Raw genomic sequence first — 25829 nt, forward strand, 5'->3', positions numbered from 1 at the left:
TAGGAATCATTGCTTCTAGATCCTGAGAATGTTGACCCCCCCCCCATAAGCTTTTTAGATACCACTGCAGTTTCCTCATTTGCAGTCTTGCATATGGAATTAGTAGAATGCATGAGGCCATGAACCTCAAGGCTTGCAGTATTTGCCTTGCAGATAGCAGGGTTTTTGTAGCCACTAGTTTGAAGTTGTCAAATGAATTTGTTTCTCTGGCGTGAGGAAAGCCATCTGGGAAGTTGTGTTCAAGCTTGCTCCCAGGAATATAATTTGTTGACAGGGTACAAGATGTGATTTATTTTCGTTATAGTGTACCCCAGACAAGTTAACACCTTTGGTACAAATGCCAGATGATTCAGAAGTATGTCCTGGCTTTCTGCCTGAATTAGACAATCGTCCAGGTATGGGTATATTTGAATATTTCTTTGCCTGCAAAATGCAATGACTGGAGCTAGGCACTTTGTGAATACCCTGGGCACAGTAGATAAGCCAAAAGGCAGTGCAGAGAACTGATAGTGCCATGCAGCCTTTTTTGAAACGTAGGTATTTTCTGCAAGATTCCCTGATTGGGATGTGCAGGTAGGCTTCCTTTAAATCCAGTGTTGCCAACCAGGCATCATTGCCTATCATGGGAAGCAACTGGTGAAGAGTTAGCATCTTGAATTTTGGAATCACCAAACAGGTGTTTAGGATACACAGGTCCAGGAAAAGTCTTGAGTAGAAATCTTGTCCCTTTTCCACTTCTGGTACGGTCTGAATAGCCTGCAATCTTGAGAGAGAGTATTTGCTTTTGGGCCTCTGCCACTGCCCACTGATTTGGGGGTAGATCTGGCCAACCGGTTGGGGTTGGTAACATGAGGAAGTGAAATCTCTATCCTTGGAAAACTATGTTTAAAACCCATTTGTCCTGGGTAACGAGTTTCCAGTTTTTTGCTTGCAGAGCAATCTTTCCCCCTAAAGGAGCAGTCAGTTGAGAAGTGCTTGGAAGTTTTAAAGTTAAGTCATTGAGACAGCTTACCATAGGGGTGAGTCTTACTACTCCCTGATTTGGAAGTGGGAGCCCCCCCACTGCTTAGTCCTGTGCGTACCCTGGGACTGAAGCCTGGGTGTACTGCTGGTTCTAGGTTTGAACAGAGTAGGCGTGGAAGAGGCAGGAAAAGGACCAATTTTTTGAGGACCAATGCCTACTAAATCTAGGAGGCTGCACTTCTAAGAAATCTAAAAGTCTGCATAGATTTAGCTTTTCCCTCCATCTTTTTAAGAACTTCTTCTGCTTTGTCGCCAAATAGGTGATCCTGATTTAAGGGAGCATCCGGCAATTTAGTTTTAACATGATCTGGCAAAGATTGTTCTTTAAGCCAAGCATGCCTTCCAAGTACAGACCCTGTGACAGCAGCCCTGCAAGATGCCTCTAGTGAATCAAAACCACATTGCAAAGTAGGTTTTCCAACCTGTTCAGCAGAATGCATTAAATCCTGTAAACCCTTATTTTCAGCACAATCCGGAATCATCATTTTCTGTTTAAGCAAGCCAATAATATGCTGCTGATACTTTAACATATGAAACTGGCAATTTAAGGCCGTGTTGACCAGGGGTTGCAGAGGTGTACATCTTCTTACCCCATTTATCCAGGGCCCTGGAATCTCTATCAGAGGGGGCAGGATTTTTGGCAGTAGTAGCCTTAATGCCCTTGGGTCCCTGTGAAATGGTCTCAGGATCTCCAGTAGGATTTTTAAAAAGGAACTTGTGAGAATCAGGAACCCTGGAATATTTCTGGGAGCAGGAAGTAGAGAGTCAGGGGCCAAGCTAGATTTCAAAAAGGCATCGTCAACAATGTCCAGCGCAGGAGGGATAGCTAAAGGCCTGTGTTGGGGCAGGAGTAAGAAATCTCGAAGCCTCTTTTTAGAATCAGAGTAATCATGGCTTTCCCAGTGAAAATGCTCCCTAAGAGTATGCAAGGTTTCACCAAAAGAAAAATCCTCTGGAGGAGAAGCAGAGGGAATAGAGTCCTCTGCATCAGAATCCTCATAGGTAGATAAGGGTAAACCCTGGTCATCAGAGGAGACAGAAATTTCAGAATCCTGGTCAGCAGTATCATAAGCAAATTCAGTCCTAGATCTCTTTAGAGGGGAAGGTTGACTTCCCCTGATTAAAGTAATAAGGTCTTCAGCCATTCTTATCATTTGCTTTTTAGGCATAGAGGTCTGACCATGAGGTCGGGGCATCGATTTCCTAGGCAAGGTTTGAGTTTTAGGCCTAGAAGAAGGCGTCGGTTTAATATGCAAGTCAGTAGGCCCGAATACACCCTCAGAAGCCGGTGCCTGCACAGTGGCTCCAGACCCATCTAAGGTAGAGACATCCGCAGGTTCCACAGTTTAAGCATCTCGCGGCATACAGGACTCCAAATGGGTCTCAGTAGAGGCCTGCGAATCTGAAGTAGCGGGTATCAGGTGCTGCGAAAGCACCAGAGTACTGGCGAACTGGCGACTAGCTTAGAAGAGTTGTCAGCAGCTTTGGAACTAAGCGGCCCCGTCTGTCTTTATCTTTGCATTTTTTCAGAATGTCGGTAGTCGGGTGGCTTACTGAAGACATATCTGGATAATTGAAGAGAGTACCAAAATATTTAGAAGCGAAAATGTACTGACGATAAATAGTTTGTGGTTTAAATAAGGCACAAAACCCTCAGTGAGGTATGCCGTGGTCAGGGCCTAGCAAGGAATACAGTACAAATTAAAATCTTTATGAGGTATTTGCTTTCCACAAGAAATTCAATTACGGACTTTTACGGACATCAGTTTAGAGCAAGAAAAAGTTTCCCCAGCAGGGTACTTGGCATTAGTTGAAGACTTCGGTTCTGAAACTTGAAAACAAAACTTTCAAGAGTCAGCTGACCGGCACTTTGCGAACTGCTTCTGCTTCGGGCACCGCACGGCATGAAAGACTGATGTAATAGCGTTGGCTGCATGCTTTATACCCCTGACTACCTGACGTCACAGAAGATGAGACAGCATCCAACTGAGGACCCAAGACTTTGATAAATCAGGCCGACTGAGGGCTACTGCAAGCAGATAACCCAAATGTGATGACTGCAACAGTGAAACACTAAGAACATTGGGGCCGGGAATCCCCCCTCCCCGGGGCCGACCAGGGAACCCCAGCTCCCAGACTCCCCGGACGGCGCCGAGAGAGTTGGAGCAGATGTTGGCTCCGTGAACACTGAAGGGGGTCCCGGATCAGACTGGTCCATAGTAAGCAGTACCATGCACCCTGGCTCTGAAGGATCAACTTGACTTGGAGAAGGAACAGTGGGTACAGTAGGCTACAAGACCAAATGGGTGAGAGCAGAGAATAATTTAGTCAGTGCCAGCGACTTCAGGAGTCTGCGCATCATCCATTCCACATCATCATCTGATAAGCTCCTGGCAAACCTGGAAGATAGGGAAGGAGAGCAAGACCTATGAAGGAATGGCAATCTCAAAGTTAGTGAAATATCAATGGACCGGTTCCAAATGGTGGCTCCGAAGGCTTTGGACTTAAGTAGCATGCCTATCAACCAAAAGGATCTCCGACGGCTCCGGGCACTGTGAAGCCGAGGAAGTAGTGGCCTTTGAAATTTTAGGAAGTTTGACTGGTGTTTCAGACTGAGCCTATGTTGCAGGTGAATGTCTTTTCTAAGACCTATCCTTTTTAGAGGAAGGAGACGAAGAAAAGGAAAAAGAACTATGGATGGCTTCCTAAAAAGAAGGCTTTAAGAGCCCTTTTAGAATCATCTTGTTTCTCCTTTCCAGAAGTACTCTAGCACTAAAAGAATGACAAAAAGGTGCAGCCATCTTGGAGATGAATGGCACCAAGGCAATAAACACATATAACGTCCATCTGTGATGGACATTCTTTTGTGAGCACTTCTGACATTTCTTAAAGCACGAAGGCTTATGTTCTCTCTCTTTTTGGTCTTTGGACATTTTCAAGGTAAGACCCTAAAGGCGACAGCAACAACAACGACGAGAACATTTTTAGCTAAGACTAATACAGCTAAAGCTACACCAAAAGTTACTACAGGACAACACAAGGGGCGAATCCAGGGGAAGAAAATTAGAACCTCTAACTTAAATGGTTCTAATTTCTAGACAAGACAATAAAACACTACAAGCCATCTAACTTTAACGGGCAAATAGCTCTCTAACTTAAACCAGCTATAACGAGACTAACAGACGAACCACCACCACCACTACACGGGATACCAAAAAGGCCTACAAAGTGATGACATAAGCTTATCACTACCTAATAAAGAGCAGCAAGGAGGCACGAGTTAAATCTAATAAGATAAAAGCTATACATATGCAAATATAACAAGTTTAGACAAAGGTAAAAGAAAAATTTGACACAACTTAGCCACGGCCAAGGTGATCGCATCCAACCTCGTAAAGCAGCAAACGAGATCTGGGGAATTACACCACTGCATTGTGGGATACCTTCTTGCCATGAGCCAGGTTTGAGACTTTCAGCTACATATTTGGCAGAGTCGGAGCAGAGGATCGGCTCTGAACCAATCATTGTAAGAATGAAGTCAAGACGGGACAACATAACATTCTTTATTTCTGCAGGAAAGGTTATTTGCACTCATACTGGCCAGCATTTTCTCCTCATTTCCATATTTTTTTGTTGATTAAAATATGGTTAACATAGTATAAGATTTGTAAGACCAGTTATTTATTAAGAAAATGGAATTTTATTACTATTGACCTTGGAGGAGATGGTGAATTCTATTCTTAGGTACTGGTTTCCCTGTGGCTCTACGGACACATCTCAGTGCCATATGAAAATCCTTCCTGCATGTTCAGGAATTTGGGAATCCATGTAGTTAGAAAAGAGACAATATCTCCTCCTCACTTTTTTTTCCTGGCAGACCACAAAATTCATATTGTACCTCTTGTCTCTGTTCTCTAGATAATCTAATTTATGTTAGCCAGGAGTTTAGTTCCAGTAAAAAGTCTGCATTTCTTAAGTTTCCCCCTCCATGTCAGTTAAAGCAGTTTCTATATCTGTGATTTTTATTTGTTCATGTTGTTGGATCATTTCTTTGAGAATGACTGTTTAAGACAGTGTTCCCTCTAACTTTCTAGGTTGTCTTGAAATCCATCCATTTTTAGAGAGGATTCCTGAATCACAGTCATTACTTGCTGTAGGTCTTTCTTCAATAAGGAGTCTGTCATAGTACTGTACCCACTTCGGACATCTACTGCTCATCCCATCTCTCCAGGAGTTAGGGAAAACTACCCCAGCAATGTTGTGCTTTCCATGTTGTTTCCTTCGGCTTTTCCCGGTTAGGGGTCGCCACAGCGGAACTCCAGTCCGCTAATGATTGGCAGTTGATTTTTACATGCCGAGTTGCCGGACCTGATGCACAACCTTCAACCAAGGTAAGCCCATTCACGCATGTCTCCACACAGAAGATGCTCTAGCTGAGAATCGAACGGGACATCGTCTTGCTGTGAGTTGACAATGCTACCGCAGCACCACCACCTTGGACTAATGCGCTTTCCATAAGCAACTAAAACCAGAAGACATTGTAAATTAATTTGTTATCCTTCTCAACTAAAACCAGGCGAAGACATATAGTAAATCAATTTGTTATCCTTCTCAACTATAGCGAGCATCATGTGCTCTCTCGGAGCCTTATTCTACGTCTCTGATTTACTATCAGAGTAAAAGCAGAATCACAGGAATCCTAAACTTATATTGTAGAGAACAAATGGAACCAGTTAGTTAAGATGCTTGTCATAGTCTCTTCTATGGAAATCGTATGTCAAAAGTCTGTCCATAAAACTATGTTTTGTAAAAAAATTGCTCTCTTGGAGCTTTTCCCAGGGCCTCCACTGAAAATGGACTTTTTAATCCAGTTGGGACTCTCATGGTCATCAAATGTAAAATAAAGTATGGGAAAGCTTCCAGTTGCTCATTTCCAAATGCAACTAGCAAGTCTCCAGAATATATTGACAAAAAAATGTTGAAATAATTTCACAAAATTTCATAGCTTATTCATTTGAAAGTATATGAAAAAATTTGTGAAGATGTTTTTCTTCAAGAATGATTTTTCCTGTAAAATTAAATGAAACCTGCAGGGCGTTGAGAAGCTGCTGGCTTTCAGTTGCTGTCTGGGTCCCAACTCTGGAAATTACTTTTATAATCACAACTTTTACACGTTTATAATTAAATATTAAATAAGGGAAACAGTGTTGTCATGGAATGATGTTCCAGCCTTATTACTGTCTGTAGGTACAAGTCTTCAACAGAATAGAGAGTTTATCAATAAACACGATACCTTTCACTTCAAAAAAACCTGACAGCAAAAGGCATGGTCCATTAAATTTGCCCATTCCCCCTCCCTACTAATTATGATGGAAAGCCTAATTAAAACACTTTTTAAAATTTATAATCCCTCATAACAAATGCCTTGAATATATTCCATGCAAAGAAAGTCACTCATCTTTGAAAACCATCTTACATAAAGAGTACATCCATACAACATATCTAAATGGGGTATAAACACAGCCACTTCCTTTTTCCATGGTAAAAGCATACCCCTTCCCATGGTAAAAGCATACCCCTTCCCTCCACTCACCCATATGTTATGTAACCCTGACTCAGTATTATATTTGTAAATAAACTAATGTCTTTAGGCTTTTCCCAGTTAGGGGTCGCCACAGCGGAACTCCGGTCAGCTAATGACTGGCAGTAAATTTTTACAGTGCAGAGGTGCCAGCCCGACGCCCAACCTTCAAAGAAGGCACACCCATTCATGCACGCACTACCTGCATGTCTTTAATCACTTGACCACGGGTAGGTCATGCAGACTCCACACAGAAGGCAATCTAGCCGAGAATCAAACTGGAGAACCTCTTGCTGTGAGGCGGCAACGCTAACCGCTGCACTACCGCGGCCATACCTATATTTGTAATTAATCTTCATTATTTTATCAGTCTTGTTACAGTTCAATATCCTGTGCATTCATCTCCAAGCTACAGTTCAAGTGACTATTTTTCTATTACTGCTATAAAATCCAAACCCAACTTTTTATCAGTGGCATTAGCTTGAGAACCTGTTATACAAGTTTAAAGGGAGTGATACTTACTGCTTCCACTGGTGGTCTTAAACCTTAAGACTATACAACCTTTTATTTTCTACTACTTACATTGACCTAATATTTTTTTTGTTGGCTGGTATAGAAGACTGATCCTTCTGAACCACTTTCAGGTTCAGCTCAGGGAATACAAGAAGTTATAAAACAACCCAAATAATTATAATAATGTCACAAAGAATATTTAGTTTAGATTAATAAGAACATAAAAAAGTATATAAAACAGAGCATTTGGCCTGACACTACCTTGTTTTACAAAGGGACACTGAATTCCCTTCAAATAACTACTATTTCTCAAATGTTTTACTCATTAAGACATTGTCACAAAAGCACTGAAGCTCATTACTTATGACTGGGTCACATTACCAAGTAACACAGGTCATTCAGCTTGAACCCCCCCCCCCTCCTCCCAGATGCAAGTACAGTTGAAACTGGCACTTATTTTCAAGTTTTGCACCCATTAAACCCAGGCTCTGTAGCAAAGAGAGGGAATGCTCTAGGTGTGATCCAAATGATCAGTCTCAACATTGGCTTTGGTAATGGAAGAGTCAGAAGGGTACAGTAAATCCAATTTCTCGGTCTCTGCTCGTAGCCCTTAGGGGGGGTTTATGTGCAGCACAGTGTACACACCCTATGGATAGACATAGGCTGCTCCCCCACTGATGTGGGAGGAGTTACAAAAATACAGAAACTCTCCTCATGTCTGCTTTGGCAACAGCTGTGCCTCAGCTAGTTATTACCCAAAAGAAGAATGAATGTGCTTCCAGTGAATCTTACCCCAGTATGAATTAATAGACACCAGCCATCCTGCTTCAGTGTGGAATGCATGAATGAGCAGCTGAGGTACTGAACTGTGGTTGAAGGCACAGGAGTACAAATAGCACACACAGAAAAAAAAAGTCTTGTAAACATTTATTGACCACAGGGATGCAGAATATTCTAACTTCCAATGCCACAAAGAATATGAATCTATGAAACGTTTACCCTACATGCTAATTACTACGTGGCATTTAACAGTATCAAACTTCTTCTGAATTACTTAAGTCTCATCCTTAACTATGCTATTTTCCTAAAGCTGGATCATAAAGCATCTCTCACTGCTGTGCTATTGCAGCAAATCAAAGTAATGATTTTCCCCTGATCCTTCTAGCCAGGGTGCCAAACATACTACATCCCTGTATTATACTTTCACAGTTCTGCATAAAGTGAATGCCTTGCATTATTTCACAAGGAACACAATAATATATAGGCAAGTTCTAAAGACCAAATGTTCTGCCTTTTCCTTAAATAATGGGTTAAAGAATGGAAACAAAAATGCAAGATGCTGAGCTCAATTTCAGCTACTCTCTGTGTCATGTACTGACACAAGGGGAAATAACTACCCATAAAAGTTATGCTAGTTATGCTATACCAGCTAAAAGGATTTGACAGTTCAGAAACTGGGTACTCTCTGACCAAGGAAAATTCTTGGGTAGAATACTTTTGTCAATTATTGTATGACAAAGCAGCATGGAAAGGACTTCTATTGTGCCTAAAAAGACTTCATATTACATAAATCTGCAGTCACAGTCTGCATTTCTACCCACCAAGGAGCTGCCTATTTAGGATGATGATGTTAACAAAATGTTTGCTTTAACTAAGTAATTACATACAAAGAGCAGATCGTGTAAGACAAGAATGTAAAACTGTCTCACAGGTCACACTTCAAAGGTATGGCAGACATACCTCTCAACCTGAAAACATCAAAAATCTGGCCAAGGCCATGAAAAACAGGTATACATCTGTACGCTGATTAACATATAATTTGCATACACAAGTATGCAACCCCACCCACTCCAATGGAATTGTGGGATACCAACTTTCAAATGCAAATTGAAGAACAGACAACCAAAATACGACACCAGAATCCCCCTGCAGCCATTCCAATGTCACATTACCTGGCTATTTCGCCCCATTTACCATAAACACTACTGCGTGCATACTGCTACAATGATTACTTGCATTTTATTTTTACACTTTACAGCACGACAATGCAGAAACACTAAAAGACATCTGGTAAACAAAGCAATACTGTCTCACAATGAAAATAGGCTTGGCATTAAAACTAATTTGCCCTTGAAACTCACATTCATTGAAACAGCATTGAAACCCACACCACATCCAAAGCAAATGCATCTGACCAGTGGTGGATAAAGATTACCTTTGGGCTGTTTTCAAATTATTGGCCCCTTGCACACAAAACATACATACGTGTGTTCTTTTCTTTGATACACCTTCCTGACCTTATTAAATTATATTCCTTGTGTATGTGTAATACACACTTGTTAGAGCTCATTTTAAATTTATTGTTTGAATATTTTTCCAGTAGGCTGTACTGTAGGCAATGAAACAAAACGCATGACCCAATAATGACAAAACTGCCCAATTCAGAACATTTCCATCACAAAAGTCTACTTACACACCCACACTATAAATAGAATGACAGTAGTGGAAGCCATAGGCATCTTGTACAGTGTACACATTTAGTTTCAATTTCATTTTTTGGGGGGGGGTGGACAAAAGGACAAAAACCAGGGACACATTTTAAACATTGCTTGTATAATTTTGTAAAGTTGCTATTTATTATATAGTCCAGAACTGAGAATGGCTTTAAGCTTTGGATTAATTACTGAATTATCCTTTCATGTTCTGAAAACATGTCCTAACCTTGCTAATTAGGTTCCACACCATCACAACACATGGCAGCAACTTGTCAACTGTAGAATATAGAAATACATAACCACAGTACCCAGATGCATACAAATTATCAAGAAAGAAATACACAGAGTTCAGTAAAGTAAGCAAGTCAAAATGGCTGAGCTTAAGACCAAATGACATGGTGACAAAATTTCTCACTGTGTAGTCAGTAAATATCAACCACAGTAATATACATTTATTTCATAGATTCAGGACTCTTCGGCAAGGTTGGGAGGTATGATTGCAGTACTGTGCGTGTGTGTGTGGGGGGCAGCATCAAAAAAAATTAGTAAACACTATCGCACCACCTGCAAGTCCTCTTCTCTATCAAAAAATTTCATCTTAATAAGTATAGATTATAAGCAGAGCTCTCATGAAAACCTGACAAAAATTATTATATACAAATATGAAATTCCAAGCCGTTGTCACCTTGGGAAAACAGGATACTTTGCAGTTATTGTCCAGTCAAGCAGCTCTAAATGCTACCCCCAACTTATGTAGTGTAACAGACAGCTATCACACATGCCAATGTCCTAGCCTTCAAAAAAATATTTTATTAGAGTAAGCATCAGAAATTACAATAAAAACAGCAGTCTCTAGGTTTACCTATTTATTTCGGTGCTTATATCCTGTACATTGTAAATGAAAAGAATACAACCAGCTGAAATGTCCTGTTAAACTGAATAAATACAAAAAAAATGCATCTTTTCCTAGAAAAAACTACAACAAATTACAAAAACTCAGATGGTTTACTTATATCATCCTACACAGTATATACTTAGAGCCTTCATAACTCTGTGCAACAATACTTTACTTTATTACTAGATACATATGGCTGTGCTTCAATTACCTAATCTCTGGGAGAATTCATAGAATTTCTTTAGTTTTCCTACTAGTGGTATCACTGCACTCCACGCCTTTTCTTGTAATTTGTCATCATTCGGATGCTGTATTGCCTAACAACAAAAAAGAAAACATTACCAATAAAGAACATCTGCGAAATTCTCATCATAAAAGCAGACCTACGAATCCATATATGTATGACTACAGCTTTATCATTTAGCTACAGGTCTATGCACAGCCCCCTTTTGAAGGTACTAAACTTTGTGCAAGTTTTTGCTAAGCCGTAGAAGGTGCCTCCTAACTGGCTAGCTGTGCTGCCATTCAATGGAATTCAGTGCATCAGAAACAGACCCAAACAATTGCACATGCTCAATGAAGATCTAGAGGTAGCAGAGATTATTAAGGTAACCTTCTGGATATCTGAAGTGACACTGACCATAAGCACAACCATCTAGATCACCTTTCTTTGCTGGCCTGCATCATTTATTAATGGAGGGCAGTACTGTTATCAAGATCAGCAATGGAACACATTTTTTTAAAGGATGCCAGAGCTTGATCAACCAAAGTCGGTCTCCTACAATCACAAGACTTGAATCTGGTTAACACAGTGCTTTGTACAGGAAAATTGATAAATAAATGCTTTTTGTTAGAAACCTAGCTGCTCAATGGTGTAGAAACCTAGCTGCTCAGTGGCATACAGGGGTAAAGCCCTGGCTATGTCACATGCAATCTGTAGGTGCTTATGTAAATGGTAATTGTTCAAATTCAGAAGTCTGCAAGGGAGGATGGGAGTGAGCAGCCACTGCATGGTCACCCATCCTGGGGTTAGGGATGTAGCTCTGGCTTGCTACATGGGTGAAACCAAGTGCGAGCACTAGGTGTCTATTCCATGGAGCTAGAGTCTGTCGAACCCATGCTGATATGCAAAAAAAAAAAAAAAAAACAAAAAAAAAACACTGGGAGCAGACGGTCCTTAGAGGGCAGCTATAGTAGACCATGGAACAGCTACTGGGGGAAGGGGGGATGCTCTTCTAGGAGACAGAATAGGTCACCCCACAGAACCAGCAAAGCTGGCCATCTCCCTATCACTTGCCTCTCTTGCTAAGTGGCTGAGTTCTTTGGGGGGGGGGGTGTTCCTGTGCAGGAACAAACGACGTGTAGGGCTCTCAACTGCACAGGAATCCCCCAAAACCAGCCACTGCAGAACAAATGGGCAGACTGGGGGCAGGTATAGCAGCCATCAAGCTTGGTCCTGTGAGGATGAAAAATAATTTGGTAGGATGGCTGTGGAGAAATGTAACATTCAAAACTGGAGTCTCAAGACTTTTCTGGCTTCAAGTGTCCTGGAGAAGTCAGTCATACCAAACAATGGTGGTCTGCCCAATGCAGATATCCCAGTTTAAACACCAGGTATGCTTTGCAATCTTTGAATCTCTGTAAAAGGGAACAAGGATACATTTACATACAATTCCATAAGATTTTATAAAATCAGAAAAAAAGCTGGACTTGTTTTGCCATCTGTGTAAACAGTAAAATTGAACACAAACAAAAATGTCACATTTAGAAATCTGCAGCACTTCTGCTACAACTTGGGAGGATTATAGTTAGAGCCATAGTCTGAGATCAAGACAGCAGTCCTCCACAAAACACCATAACAATTACATATATGTGTTTGTTTTATATATATATATATATATATATATATATATATATATATATATATATACATATACATATACATACATATACATATATACATACACACACACACACACACACACACACACACACACACACACACACGGTTCCACTTTGAACCATCGATGTTCTGGTCTCGATGATTAGAACTTCAATGTTCTGAACATTCAATGGTTTCAAGTGGAAGTGCCAGGTAAGTAAAAATGGTAATTTTTGGGTGTATATGCAAGGCAGCAAGGTACCCTGCATGTTGTGTGTGTGCCATCTGAGTGTTGGCATTGCAGGTAGGGTATGGGAAATCGTGCACATGGCGCTACCGCATATAGCGGTAAATGGGAGATTTCCCTTACCACACTGCAGTGCGATCTTGGAGTTGGAATATTAAAGTAGGGGGTGTGTGGGGACACAGCCCCCCCACATGGGGGGGTGCCCCCCTGCAAATGCCAGACCTCATTGTTGGGGGGCTGTGCCCCCACACCTCCCACTATAGATATATATATATATACACACACACACACACACACACACACACAAACTCTGAAATCACACTACAGTGAGGAAAGGGCAAATATTCTGACCTTCACTGTACTGCGATCCCACAAGAAGCACTTCGAGGTCCGGCATTTTCGCTCTTCAGAATGTTCAATATTATGAACCTTTGTTCATATAATAGCCCCTAAACTTTCTACCCATTTTTATTATACACAAGATTAGAAAGGAAATATGTCACACTAATTAAAAACACAATCAATAAAACAATCATAAAAATTTTAGTTTTATGCATGGACTGTATTGATAAACAATTCTTCCACGTTATTCGGTGTGCAAATGGCTGGCAGCACTGTACCTCACGAATTTCATGTCCTGCTCCTCTATACGCCTGCAGATCATCCAGGATTCCTTCTGCATCTTTTAGAACAACATCCACCTGTTTATAAACTTCTTGTTCTGCTTCTGTAGGCTGTGCATCTGAACAGTTGAAAATTAAACATCAACAATAACTTTAGTTAGCTCCAGGCACATCACTCTCTGCAATTCAAAACTTTGAGCAAAAGATGGTTAAGAATGATGAAACCTATAAAAAGCTACCAAAAAGGCAAAAACATTTAAAATACACCTATTTATTGTATTGCGTTTTTGTTAAAGGTTAAAAATAAGTTTAACTACCTTAACACGATTTAGACACCACTTAATAAACTCCATTTAAACTACATAAGTAACTGGTAAGTGATATACACATGTAGTACTATAAACCTTCAGCATTTGCACAGTCATTTATGAAGGACCAGTGAAACGGTTTTAAGACCAGTTTCTCATTTAACAGAACAACTTTTAGAGTCAAAATGTACAATATGAGTTCAGATGGTGCAGTGGTACAGTGGTGGCGTTGTTGCCTCACAGCAAGAGGTTCTCCGGTTCAATTCTCAGTTGGGATGCCTTCTGTGCAGAGTCTGCATGTCCTCCCTGCATTAGTGTGGTTTGCCTGCATAACCGCACACAAGAGCAGGTACGCCGCCACTGCAGTGATCTTCTCCGACATGTCAGTCAGAGAGCCACTGCTGTGCATACAGAACAGCTTGCAACAGGGTGTGGTGTTAGCATCCATCCCCCTCTCACCAGAGTGGAGGAGCTGCTCATGAGTCTAGTGGCACCTGCCCAACAACAGCATCAGCAGACATACACCATGATGGAGGCTGGAGCCACCAAGCAAGCACACATGGAGCATGCAGGTAAGATGGCACATCTGTAGACTACTGTTACCTGTATTGGCAGAGCATGCATATGTGAGATGTGGAGTGTGTCTTTCAAAGATGTGGAGCTTGTTGTTGTTGTGCAATACTGATCATTTGGAACAATCTGTAGCCCTGTGAATGTAAACTGTTGTTGTACTGTAAAAACTGCAAACACACAGTAGCAATGCCACAGTTGTGGCCACTGAAACTGTCTCATCTCTATGTAGGTACCTCTGGGGTGACGTCAAGGCAGCGGACAGATGCTGTTGAGTGTGTTCTACATTTATTATTGGAAATAAAAAGTGCATGTCATAGTTAAGGTGTAGGCCATGTACACATGTAACATACCTACCCATAATGCACGCTGTGCATGTTTGGTGAAAGAGCACGCACATCTCACTAATGTAATTAGCAGCCTCAAACACATGCAATACCCAGACCATCTCAAGCAAATGTGTCTAGACTGTACTGACCATTGGACAGGCACAGTTGATACTCAACATGCACATAACATACACATCTATGTCATACACAGAGCATTTTAACATGCTACACAAAGGATTCCCAAACCATCTGTAAAGACACACTCCAGTATCCAAAATCTCATCCACACATTACACAGAATATACCTTAGGGGTAGAGGCCTATCCTGGGGCATTTAAACACTCTGCAACACACTACACATTCATGTCAGGGAATGCTCCTTATTGGCCTCCTTACAAAATCACGCAACAACTGGATGTAAAATGGTGAATTTAGCCAAGGTAGTACAGTTCCGGCACAGCATTATTTGCGCTGGTTTGCGAAACATTTGTAGCCTTGAGTGACCACCTGATGACTCATGATGATGGCCTATGGTACTATACCCCATCCAGTTATTATTAACCACAGTACTACACATAGCTGTCACTGCTACACACCATAATGATGCGTGTGTGCACACATATACACCTCTAAACAGTACACATACCAATAACCATTTGCACAACTGACTGTGTTGAAATGTCTTGTGATGCTATTGAGTGGCTAGATCATATGACACATATTGGGTATGTTTAGTGTTTAAATATGTAGTCGTGTTTTAGCATGCCATGTCATGGATGAGACTGGCATGTCCACAATATGATCTACACTCACCATAAGAACCATACATTGGGTATGTGGCTGAATGGTATTCCATCAGTTATCCATGCACCACTGATGATGGTGTGAATACTCATCATGCATGTGCTAAAAATGTGTCCACAATTAACGTGCCCACAATTACTTGCTAAAGACACAGAGGCTGTAATCAGCATTGGATACCTATCTGACACACAGATACACATCCAGCAATGGTATGTGCACCTATGAGTTATGGTGCACAGTACATCACAGGGTTATGAATACCTGCACAGTAATGTTGTGTCCATGTATGTGCGGTGTTCCAAGGGGAGAGGCATCACCTAATAACAAAACACATGCATCAAAGCCATGTATACTGTTAGTAACAAGGATCGACTACACTTGCACTGCATGCTGTTGAGCAACACATGTCCTGCATGCTAACAGGTGCGATATGACTGTTTTGCTTGTGATACTGTACTTCACCATCACCTGCTATTGTGTATGTTCTGTGATTGCTGCTGTTGTGTGTGTCTGCTTTCGGGAGGAGTGTAGCTTTGTGTGTGTGCATGTGGTCTGAAGTCATGTTCAGGTCTTAAAGTGTGTTTCCTCTTTTCCTCTCAAAGGTGGAGAGGTGGGGCTGGTTCAGTACAGCAGGGAACCTGATGTCACTGAGACGGGCAGTGATCATGTGGATAGGTATGTTGAGGCAGAGACAGGATCGTCAGGGTCTGTTGCTGGGCCACCAATTGACAGTACACAAGTCTCCAACCTCATCCATGCACACAGTCATACTGTCTGCACATCCATCACCATTGCCCTTAGATGAGGGACAGTGTACGGTTGGCAGTGGCCAGGACAGTGTGGTATCTATGGCACATGTATCAGGACACAGCAGCCATAGCCAGATGTCTGGAACGGTACCACATAGGCAGATGCTCAGAGGTTCTAGTCGGAGCACTGCTGGTCATCATGCCCCTGGCAGATGTGCCACACCTCTTTCTACCACACGCATGTTCCAGGCCGTCATGGAGGCACAGACACAAATGGAGCAGTACACCAAAGAGGGGCTAAGGGCACAGAGGGCTCATTACACCTCTGTAAATGACAGTATCCGTGACCTAGCAGGTGCCATATGCAACTACACTGAGGTCACTGATAGACTTTGGGGTGAGACATTGGATGTCCTCCATAATGTCATGTCCATGTGTCAAGACAGTGCAGGACGGTTGAGATGTGGACGTATGCCAACAACATCACCAGCTGGAGGTCGCCGTGGACATCCAGCAAGTCACAGCTGCTCCTGTAGTGCCAGTAACAGCCCCAGCAATGTTGGGGGGGGGGGCTGTCCATAGTCCTAGCAGACCATGTGCACGTCGCTCTGGCCAGTCCCAGCAGGGACCTGGATCCAGTGGATATTTATCAACCTCTGAGGAAAGTACCCAATCTGGATTAGTACCCGATACTGTCTGTAGCACCCATGCCAGGCACAGGTTCCGTATCCGTGGCAAGAGACTGACCTGTAAAGCCTGCCGGGTACAGCCTGTAGCTGTCTCACAAATCTCCTAATATGGCAGCCACACGGTGGAAAGTATAGTTGTGTACACCTACCATAAATGTAGATGTTCGAGTGTCTTCACTGTTGCAGTCATAACTGTAGGGTGCTCCTGCCGGCAGGCAGCCCGAGGTCGGCCAGAATCCCAAAGTCTGGGTCCGGCGTCGGCTGTAAAAGCTAGTATCCTGACGTCAGTACGCCTTGGTACATAGCCCTCCGCCGACGCCATCTTCTCCAGCCTTTCTTGCCCTAGATGTCAGAATACTCCCATAAATCAAAAATGAATCCAACAAGGAAACACAAATACACCACAAAAAAGGAAAAGAGGGGATAGGAGGGAGGAACCCGACTGCAACAGTGAAGACACTCGAACATCTACATTTATGGTAGGTGTACACAACTGTACTATGTTCTTCGTGTTTCACTGTTGCAGTCATAACTGTAGGGTGGAATCCCAAAGCAGTGTAGAGAGGAGGAGGCTTTAGATAGAAGGGGAGGCAAGAATACCCTGCAAGACAGCAGAGGCAAAGCCTGCCCTAGACTTAGAAAACAAAGGGAGATTGTAGTGCTTGGAAAAAGTATGCACTGAACTCCAAGTGGCAGCTTCCAAGATATCCTTGGTAGGTACTCCTCTAAGAAAAGCTGTAGAAGTAGCAGCTGCTCTAGTAGAATGACTTCTAATGGTTCCAGGAAACGGTTTACCATGATGAGTGTAACAAAATCTGATCCCATAAGCAATCCATTTGGAAATGGTTTGTTTAGAAATAGGTTTTCCAAGTGAACTGGAGGCAAAGGAAACAAACAGTTGGTTAGACTTTCTGAATTCTTTAGTCTTGTCCAAGTAAAATCTTAACTGTCTGTGCACATCCAATGAATGCAAAATCCTTTCCCCTTTATTTTGAGGATTTGGAAAGAAAGTAGGAAGGTGAATTGTCTGATTCAAGGTCACTTTCGAAATCACCTTAGGCATGAAAGTAGGATTGGTCCTCAAGGATACTCTGTCCTGATGGAAAATAAGGTAAGGTTCCACAGCCATAAGAGCTTGCAACTCTGAGACCCTTCTGGCAGAGGTCAAAGCTAACAAAAGAACAGTCTTCCAAGATAGAAACTTAATATCTGAAGATGCAGCAGGCTCAAAAGGAGGCAAAGTAAGTTTTTCTAAAACATAATTAAGATCCCAGGCAGGGACCGGAGGGGTCCTTGGAGGCCGCAAATTCTTAGCCCCCCTCAAAAACTGCTTCACCAAAGGATGAGAAAAAACAGGAGGATCAGAACTAAAATGCGCAGAGATAGCAGAAGCATGAATCTTAATGGAAGAAAATGAAAGTCCCTTAGATAAAAGCTCCGAAAGGTAAAGCAAAATAGAGGAGAGATCAGGAACCTGAGGATCAGAACCTCGGTCCTGCATCCAAATAGAAAACCTCTTCCATTTAGAGGCATAAGATTTCCTAGTGCTAGGCCGTCTAGCCTCCAAAAGAACATCCAGAACTTGTTTGGGAAGACTAGAGGCAATCAAATTCCTTTGAAGAGCCAAGCTGCCAGGCAAAGGGTCTTGAGTTTGGAATGTAGTAACTGACCCTGATGCTGGGACAGAAGCGAAGGGTTCAGTGGAAGGATCCAAGGAGGCCCCGAGAACAGGAGCTTTAGAGTCAGATACCAAAACTGTCGAGGCCAATTTGGAGCAATCAAGATGAGGAACTTGGGCTTGTCCTGCTTTATCTTCAGTAGTACCCGAGGCAGTAGAGGAAGAGGAGGGAAGGCATATGCAGACAGACTTCTCCAACTGAAAGACAGGGCATCCACTCTCCATGCTGTTTTGTGGAAGGACCTGGTGCAAAAGCGAGGCAGCTGATGATTGAGATGGGATGCGAACAGATCTATCTGGGGACATCCCCAAACTGCAGTAATCCTTTTGAACAAGTTGGTGTCTAGCATCCATTCGTGAGGATCTGAAATGTTTCTGCTCAAGCTGTCTGCTAAAAGATTTTGTTTTCCTGGAATGAATTGAGCCTGGAGATGCAGATTCAAATTTAGAGCTGTGTCCCATAAACTCATAGCCAATCTGCAAAGGGGGTAAGAATGAGATCCCCCCTGCTTGTTGATGTACCACATGACCGTGGTGTTGTCTGTGCGAATTAGCAGAGGCCCTGGTTGTAAAAGGTGCTTGAAGGCCAAAAGGGCATTTTGAACTGCCAACATCTCCTTCAGATTGATGTGCCAGTGAAGATGGTCCTTTGTCCAGGTTCCTTGCTGGCAATTGTCTAGAAAATGTGCTCCCCAAGCATAATCCGAGGCATCCGTGGTTAGGATTTGAGTAGGTTGAGGGAGACGAAAAGGTTTTCCTTCGTTTAAAATGCAAGCCCTGGACCACCAGAGGAACTCCTTCTGGAGGCAGGGGATCAGAGGAATCAGAATATCCAGATCGTGATAATGCTGTGACCATACACTTTTCAGATACCATTGAAGCTTTCTCATGTGAAGCCTTGCGTTTGGAATCAACAGAATGCAGGAAGCCATGTAGCCCAGAGCCTGCAGGAATTTCCTTGCAGTGAGCTGAGATAGAGTAGCCAAGGTGTTGAAAGTAGAAGCCAGCTGAGTTTGTTTTTCTGGAGTGAGGTAGGCCCTTTGTAAGGTTGTGTTTAAGAGGGCTCCCAAGAATACCATTTGTTGAGAAGGGATCAAATGTGACTTTTTTATGTTCACTGAGAATCCCAGTAAAAGGAGAAGACGTTGAACGAAGTCTAGGTGTTGAAGCAGAAGATCTTTGCTGTCTGCCTGAATACGGCAGTCGTCCAAATAGGGGTAAATCTGAATCCCCTGAAGTCTGCAGTAAGCCACTACTGGTGCCAGGCACTTGGTGAAGACTCTGTGCACAGTAGATAAACCAAAGGGCAGAACAGAGAATTGAAAGTGCCTCGAACCTGCCTTGAACCTGAGGAATTTCCTGCAGTCTTGTCTGATAGGGATATGCAAATAGGCTTCCTTTAAGTCCAATGTCACCATCCAGGCGTCCTGAGAGAGCATTGGAAGTAACTGTTGCAGAGTGAGCATCTTGAACTTTGGAATTTCCAAAAAGGTGTTTAACACAGAAAGGTCCAGAATAGGTCTCCAAGAGTTTTGTTTTCTGGGAACCAGAAACAGCCTTGAATAAAATCCTTTTCCTATTTCCAAGAGTGGAACAGGCTCTATGGCTCTCATGGCCAGAAGAGCATCCACTTGAGTTAAGGCCTCTGACCATTGAAGTTTTGGCAGATCTGGCCAACCGTGAGTCCTTGGCAAAGTGTGAAAGTGGAACTTGTAACCTTTTAAAATCACATCCAATACCCATTTGTCCTGGGTAATATGAATCCAATTCCTGTAAAAAAAAAAAAGACAGTTTTCCTCCGAGAGGGGCGTCCAGGTAAAGAGGTCCTGAAGCCCAACCGAGAGAGTCACTGAGTTTGTTTTCTTTGAGATTGGAATCTGTCTTCTCCCCTTCTAGGTGAAGAAGCAGTCCATTGTCTAGATCTGTACGAGGTCTGGCCTTGACCACGGCCTCTAGAGCATCTATATCTTCCCCTTTGAGGCTTGTCAGACGTGGGAAAGGACCAATTTTTAGTGGGCCAATTCCTGGAAAATCTAGGAGGCTGAACCTGCAAGAAATCTTTTACAGTCTGCATGGACTTTGCCTTTTCTTCCATCTTTTTAATAACTTCCTCAGCCTTAGAACCAAAAAGAACATCATGTTGAACAGGGGCATCTAATAACTTAGCCTTAACCTGTTCAGGCAAACTTTGTTCACGAAGCCAGGCATGTCTCCTTATCACAGTACCAGAGGCAGCAGCCCTGCAGGAAGCATCCAAAGCATCAAACCCACAATGTAAGCTATGCTTGTTAACCTGTTCAGTAGCATGCAAAACATCCTGAAGTTCCTTATCCTCTGCACAAGCAGGTACGGAAGCAAGCTTTTGCTTTAAAACAGACAAAAGAAATTGCTGGTATTTAAACATATGAAACTGGCAATTTAATGCAAGGGCAGCAGAAGTATATACATTTTTGCCCCACCTGTCTAAAGCACGAGAATCCTTCTCAGAGGGAATAGGATTTTTAGAAGTAGCAACCTTAGCAGCCTTAGAACCCTGAGAAATAGTTTCAGGGTCTGCAGAAGGATTTTTAAATAGAAATAAATGAGAGTCAGGAACCCTATAAAATCTATCAGGCTTAGAAGGAGCAGGAGGCATGGAATCAGGATTCAAATTAGCCTCAGAAAAAGCATCATCCACAATGTCCAAAACAGGAGGGATAGCTAAAGGTCTATGCTGAGGAAGAAGAAGAAATTCTCTAAGCCTCTTTTTGGAAGCAGAATATTCCTGTCCTTCCCAATGAAAATGTTCCCTCATCTCATGCAAGGTTTCCCCAAAAGAAAAATCCTCAGGCGGAGAAGCCGAGGGCAAAGATTCCTCAGCATCCGAATCCTCATAAGGGGGGGAAGGAATAGTCCTGATCAGAGGAAGTAACAGAAGAGACAGAGGCCTGGTCAGAAGAATCCAGAGTAACATCCTGTCGAGGCCTTTTCTCAGGAGGGGGGTGAGAACCCCTAATCATTGTAAGCAAGTCTTCAGCCATTCTCAATAATTGTTTTTGTGTCTCGGGAGTGGATTCAGAAACAGCTTGAGCTGGAACTTTAGACTTAGGAGTCTTTGTCTTTGCCTTTGAAATAGTAATGTGAGTAGGCCTGAAAACCCCCTCAGAAGCCGGTACCTGCACAGCGGTTCCGGACCCATCTGAAGGAGCGACGTCCGAAGGTCCTGCAGCAGTTAAAATAGTGGGCCTTGATGGCTCCCCATGGGAGTCCGTATCGGCCATCGGTTCAGAAGCAGCGGACGACAGGGGCTGCAAAAGCGCCTCACTGACGACAGCCGAACCGGACGCTGGCTCCAGCTGCAACGAGTCCTGTTTGGACCTTGGAGGCCTGTCTTTATCTTTGCGCTTCTTTTGAACTCCGGTAGTATCCGGCGACATTCTGTAATTGAAGCGTCTGCCAAAATAATTTAAAGCCCAGTCGTACCTGCGTTTGATAGTACGAGAGTTGAACCTGGCACAGAACAGACAACAAGAAACGTCGTGGTCAGGGCCTAAGCAAGGTAGACAGTAAGAGTGGAAATCTTTATGAGGTATTTGTTTCCCACACGCTATACAATTATTAACTTTTTCTGACATCGGAGGAACAAGAAAAGATTCCCCAACGGGTACTTAGCTTTGAGAAGAGAAGTAACAACGGACCGACAACAACCAAGAATGCTGTTCGAAAATCGCCAACCAACGTTTTGCGAGCTGCTTTCCACCGCACGGCAAGAAAGACTGGAGAAGATGGCGTCGGCTGAGGGCTATGTACCAAGGCGTACTGACGTCAGGATACTAGCTTTAACAGCCGCCGGACCCAGACTTTGGGATTCTGGCCGACCTCGGGCTGCCTGCCGGCAGGAGCACCCTACAGTTATGACTGCAACAGTGAAACACGAAGAACATCTGTGTGCATGCAGACACACACAAACCAGAAACCTAGGGCAAACACATACCCGCACACATGACATCAACATTGGCCCATAACAGTACTCATGGCCCACACACACACACACACACACACACGTTGATTGTATGGCTCAGTGTAGGCCTCTGGCAAACCAACAACACACCCTGTGCATATGATGAAACCTGTGCCACCTCCTGTCATCTGTAACATTGATGCAGGAACAGGCTAACATGGTGCTAATCCACAGGGTGACTAAGTATAGCAATGGTTGGATGTGTAGCATGTTGTCAGCAGTAAAGTGTAATGATATCCTTGAAGGTGTAGCTGAGCAGGCATGATGCATTAAAGCTGTAATTAGCAATATTGTATTGTTTTCACCAGTGTTTATTCCAATTGTGTTTTGTTTGCCCATGTGCCACTTGGCTGATGTGTGTAGTTGTGTCTGCATGCGTTATACAGTGGACAATAAGTGTGGGTGTGTGCAACACAGGTTTGCAGGTGTCCATTAGTGAACATGGTGGAAGTGCACTGTCTGCATGTACATGCATACTAGACACATGGGCAGGGTGACATGCCCTGTATTGGCCAGTGTTAACACTCCATATTCCCTACTGGTGGCCAGTATGCATTGTACTACACACATTTTGGAACTTGAGTACCCATGTGTATGACACTGGCTGTCACTGTGCTGTGGGTGATGCTGTTGTTGCTATCTGTCATTGGTTTGCATTACTAAGGTTAACACTGTCCCAGCTGCATAATCCTTTAGTAATGCACACTGTTCACCTACAGGGTTGCATGGACCATGCTATCACAAAAAAATAAATACTCACTTATACAGTAAAGGTGCATTAGTCTCGTGGACCCCTGCCATAAACTAAATAAATAACAGAAGGTGTGAAGTCGTACCAAAAAAGAGCTGCATACCAAGAAGGGATAACATCTCTGGTCAGTATCATTGAGAAAATACAAGCCCTCAATCATACAAGGCAAGCTTCAAAATACAAATTGGCAAGGATTCCAAAGACAACACTAAAGTTTTCTTTAGTGGAATCTAGAGGGGAAATCTCAGATCGGGTCAGAGTTTATGTAAATGGTCACAAAGTACACTTATCTGAATGACATTACCAATATCTTGTCAGACAGTTTGAATTCAGATTTCACCACCCTGTCGTTACACAAGGGCCACATTTCCAGACCTGAAAAATGTAAAATAAGAAGTTATGTACCTACCATAACGTTCCATGTTAGTTGTCTTCTCTCGCCTTCTTTCTTGCTTGATGGGTTCGGAGCCGATCCCTCGGCTCCGACTCGGCACTTGCTAAGCTCGAGAGTCACTTTTACCAGCTCGAGGCAGCCCCATATCCCATGATGCAAGGCGGTAAGTACCCAGATCTCGTTTGCTGACAAAGGGCAATAGCACCAAGCATAAAATACTTCCCAAAGGAAGAAAGAAAACTTACAGATGGAAGAAGGACCAAGTCTGAATGGTCTTCAGCATAACAGTTTCTTATACAAGGTTTGTCCAGGCCAGGGGGAAGGAGGGAGGGTCGCAAGAAAGAAGGCGAGAGAAGACAACTAACATGGAACGTTATGGTAGGTACATAACTTCTTAATGTTAAGTTGTCAATCTCGCCTTCATTCTTGCTTGATGGGACGCGCCCTAGCACCTCTATCCTGGGTGGCTCAATGGAACAAACTCTTGAGGACTGTAGAGCCAAAACTGGCTCTGTCCCTGGAGGCCAAGTCCAATTTGTAATGGGAAACAAAAGTGTGAGGAGTAGCCCAAGTGGCCGCTGCACAAATAGTGTCCAAAGGAAGTCTAGCTTGAAAGGCTGTAGAAGTAGCTAAGCTCCTAGTTGAATGTGCTTTAGGTTTTGAGCACAGCTGTTTTCCCCTGAGTATAAATTTCGAGATGACCAAGAAAGCCATCAGGACAAGGTCACTTTAGAAACAGGAAGGCCTTTTTATTATCCGCATAGGAAACAAAAAGTTGATCAGATTTTCTAAATTTTTTGTTCTGTCCAAATAATATCTAAGTTGACGGTGGACATCAAGATAATGTAGCTTTTGTTCAGCTCTATCTGAATAGTTAGGAAAAATACAGGAGATCAATGGATTGATTCAGATTGTTCTTTGAAGCGACCTTAGGTAAAAAGGATGGATTAGTTCTCAAAGATACTCTGTCTTTGTGAAAAACCAAATAGGGGAGTCGAACCGAAAGAGCATGAAGTTCAGACACCCTCCTGGCAGATGTAATAGCCACTAGGAATAAAGTTTTCCAAGAAAGATATTTCAGGGAACAAGAAACAGCTGGCTCGAAGGGGAAGAATCAAGGATGTCAGCACTAAATTTAGATCCCACTGAGGAGGAGGATTCCTGATTGGAGGCTTTAGTAGGAAAATTCCTTTCAAGAAGGCCCTGCAGAGCCTATGGGACATAATATTATGATCTGCTATCCCGACATGAAAATTAGAAATAGCAGCCAATTGAACTCTGACTGTGGAAGAAGAGGAGCCTGCATGAAAAATCTCTGCTAAGAAGTCCAGGACTGCCTGAACAGGGCAGTACAAGGACCAATATTTTGGGCCTTAGACCAATAAGTGAAACGTTTCCATGTGCTTGTATAAATCCGCCAGGTAGAGGATTTTAGCGAATCTACTATGATGTCTCTAACTGGGTTAGAGATCAAAGGAAGCCTGGCTAAGGAAGGAAGTGGAGCAACCATGCTGTGAGGTTGAGAGAAGGGATTGACCGGTGCAGCTGCCCCGATTGGTGAATCAGAAGGTCTGGCACTGGGTCGAGATGCCACGGCTGTACCAAAAGGTGATGATGGAGGAACGGAACCAAACGTGTCGAGGCCAGTATGGGGCAATGAGACTCAATTTGGCTCTCAAAGCGGTACCTTTCTGGATCACCTGAGGGACCAGAGGGAATGGAGGGAAGCCATAAGGAAGTCCCTGGGGCCAATCCTCGGTCAGAGCGTCTCTGGGGATGGCCTGATAGAGGGAAGAGGCTGAAGAAGTCTGGACATTTGCTGTTTTGGGGAGTAGCAAAAGATCGCAACATGGGCGACCCCATTCCAGAAAAATCTCTTCCGCTATAGATTGCTTGAGAGACCACTCGTGAGGCATGAGGATAGCTCTGCTCAATCTGTCCGCTATAATGTTGGTTTTCCCAGGGTAATGGGTTGCTACCAGAAACCGATGAGAGGAGATCGCCCATTGCCATAGTCTGAGCGCTTCTCGACACAAGGGTAGGACTTGGTTCCGCCCTGTTTGTTGATATACCAAACTACAGACATGTTGTCTGTGTGGACTGCAATTGTCCCTACGGGAAGAAAGTCGTTGAGGGCTTGCAACGTTAAAAGCACTGCTCTCATCTCCAGGACATTTATGTGCAGATGGTACTCGACGGCTGCCACGTCCCATGAACCATCCTGCCCTGATAATGACCCCCACCCGATCAGGGAGGCATCCGTGGTGACAGTGGCTATCGGGATGGGGTACAAAGTAC

The 25829-nt window shown here is 43.2% G+C and overlaps 1 protein-coding gene across 1 annotated transcript in view; it reads right to left on the reverse strand.

Moving 5' to 3' along the window:
• Nucleotides 1-25829, reverse strand: part of CYRIB (CYFIP related Rac1 interactor B) — a gene marked incomplete in the record, with an annotated part of 1384994 nt that overhangs the window by 478917 nt on the left and 880248 nt on the right. Inside the window, 2 exon segments of the mRNA XM_044066242.1 lie at nucleotides 10719-10824; nucleotides 13257-13378. Coding sequence (XP_043922177.1) covers nucleotides 10719-10824; nucleotides 13257-13378 — 228 coding nt within the window.

The sequence above is a fragment of the Protopterus annectens genome, chromosome 3.part1 (genome assembly GCF_019279795.1).
Source record: "Protopterus annectens isolate FY-2018-M chromosome 3.part1, PAN1.0, whole genome shotgun sequence".
NCBI classification, from domain to species: Eukaryota; Metazoa; Chordata; order Ceratodontiformes; family Protopteridae; genus Protopterus; species Protopterus annectens.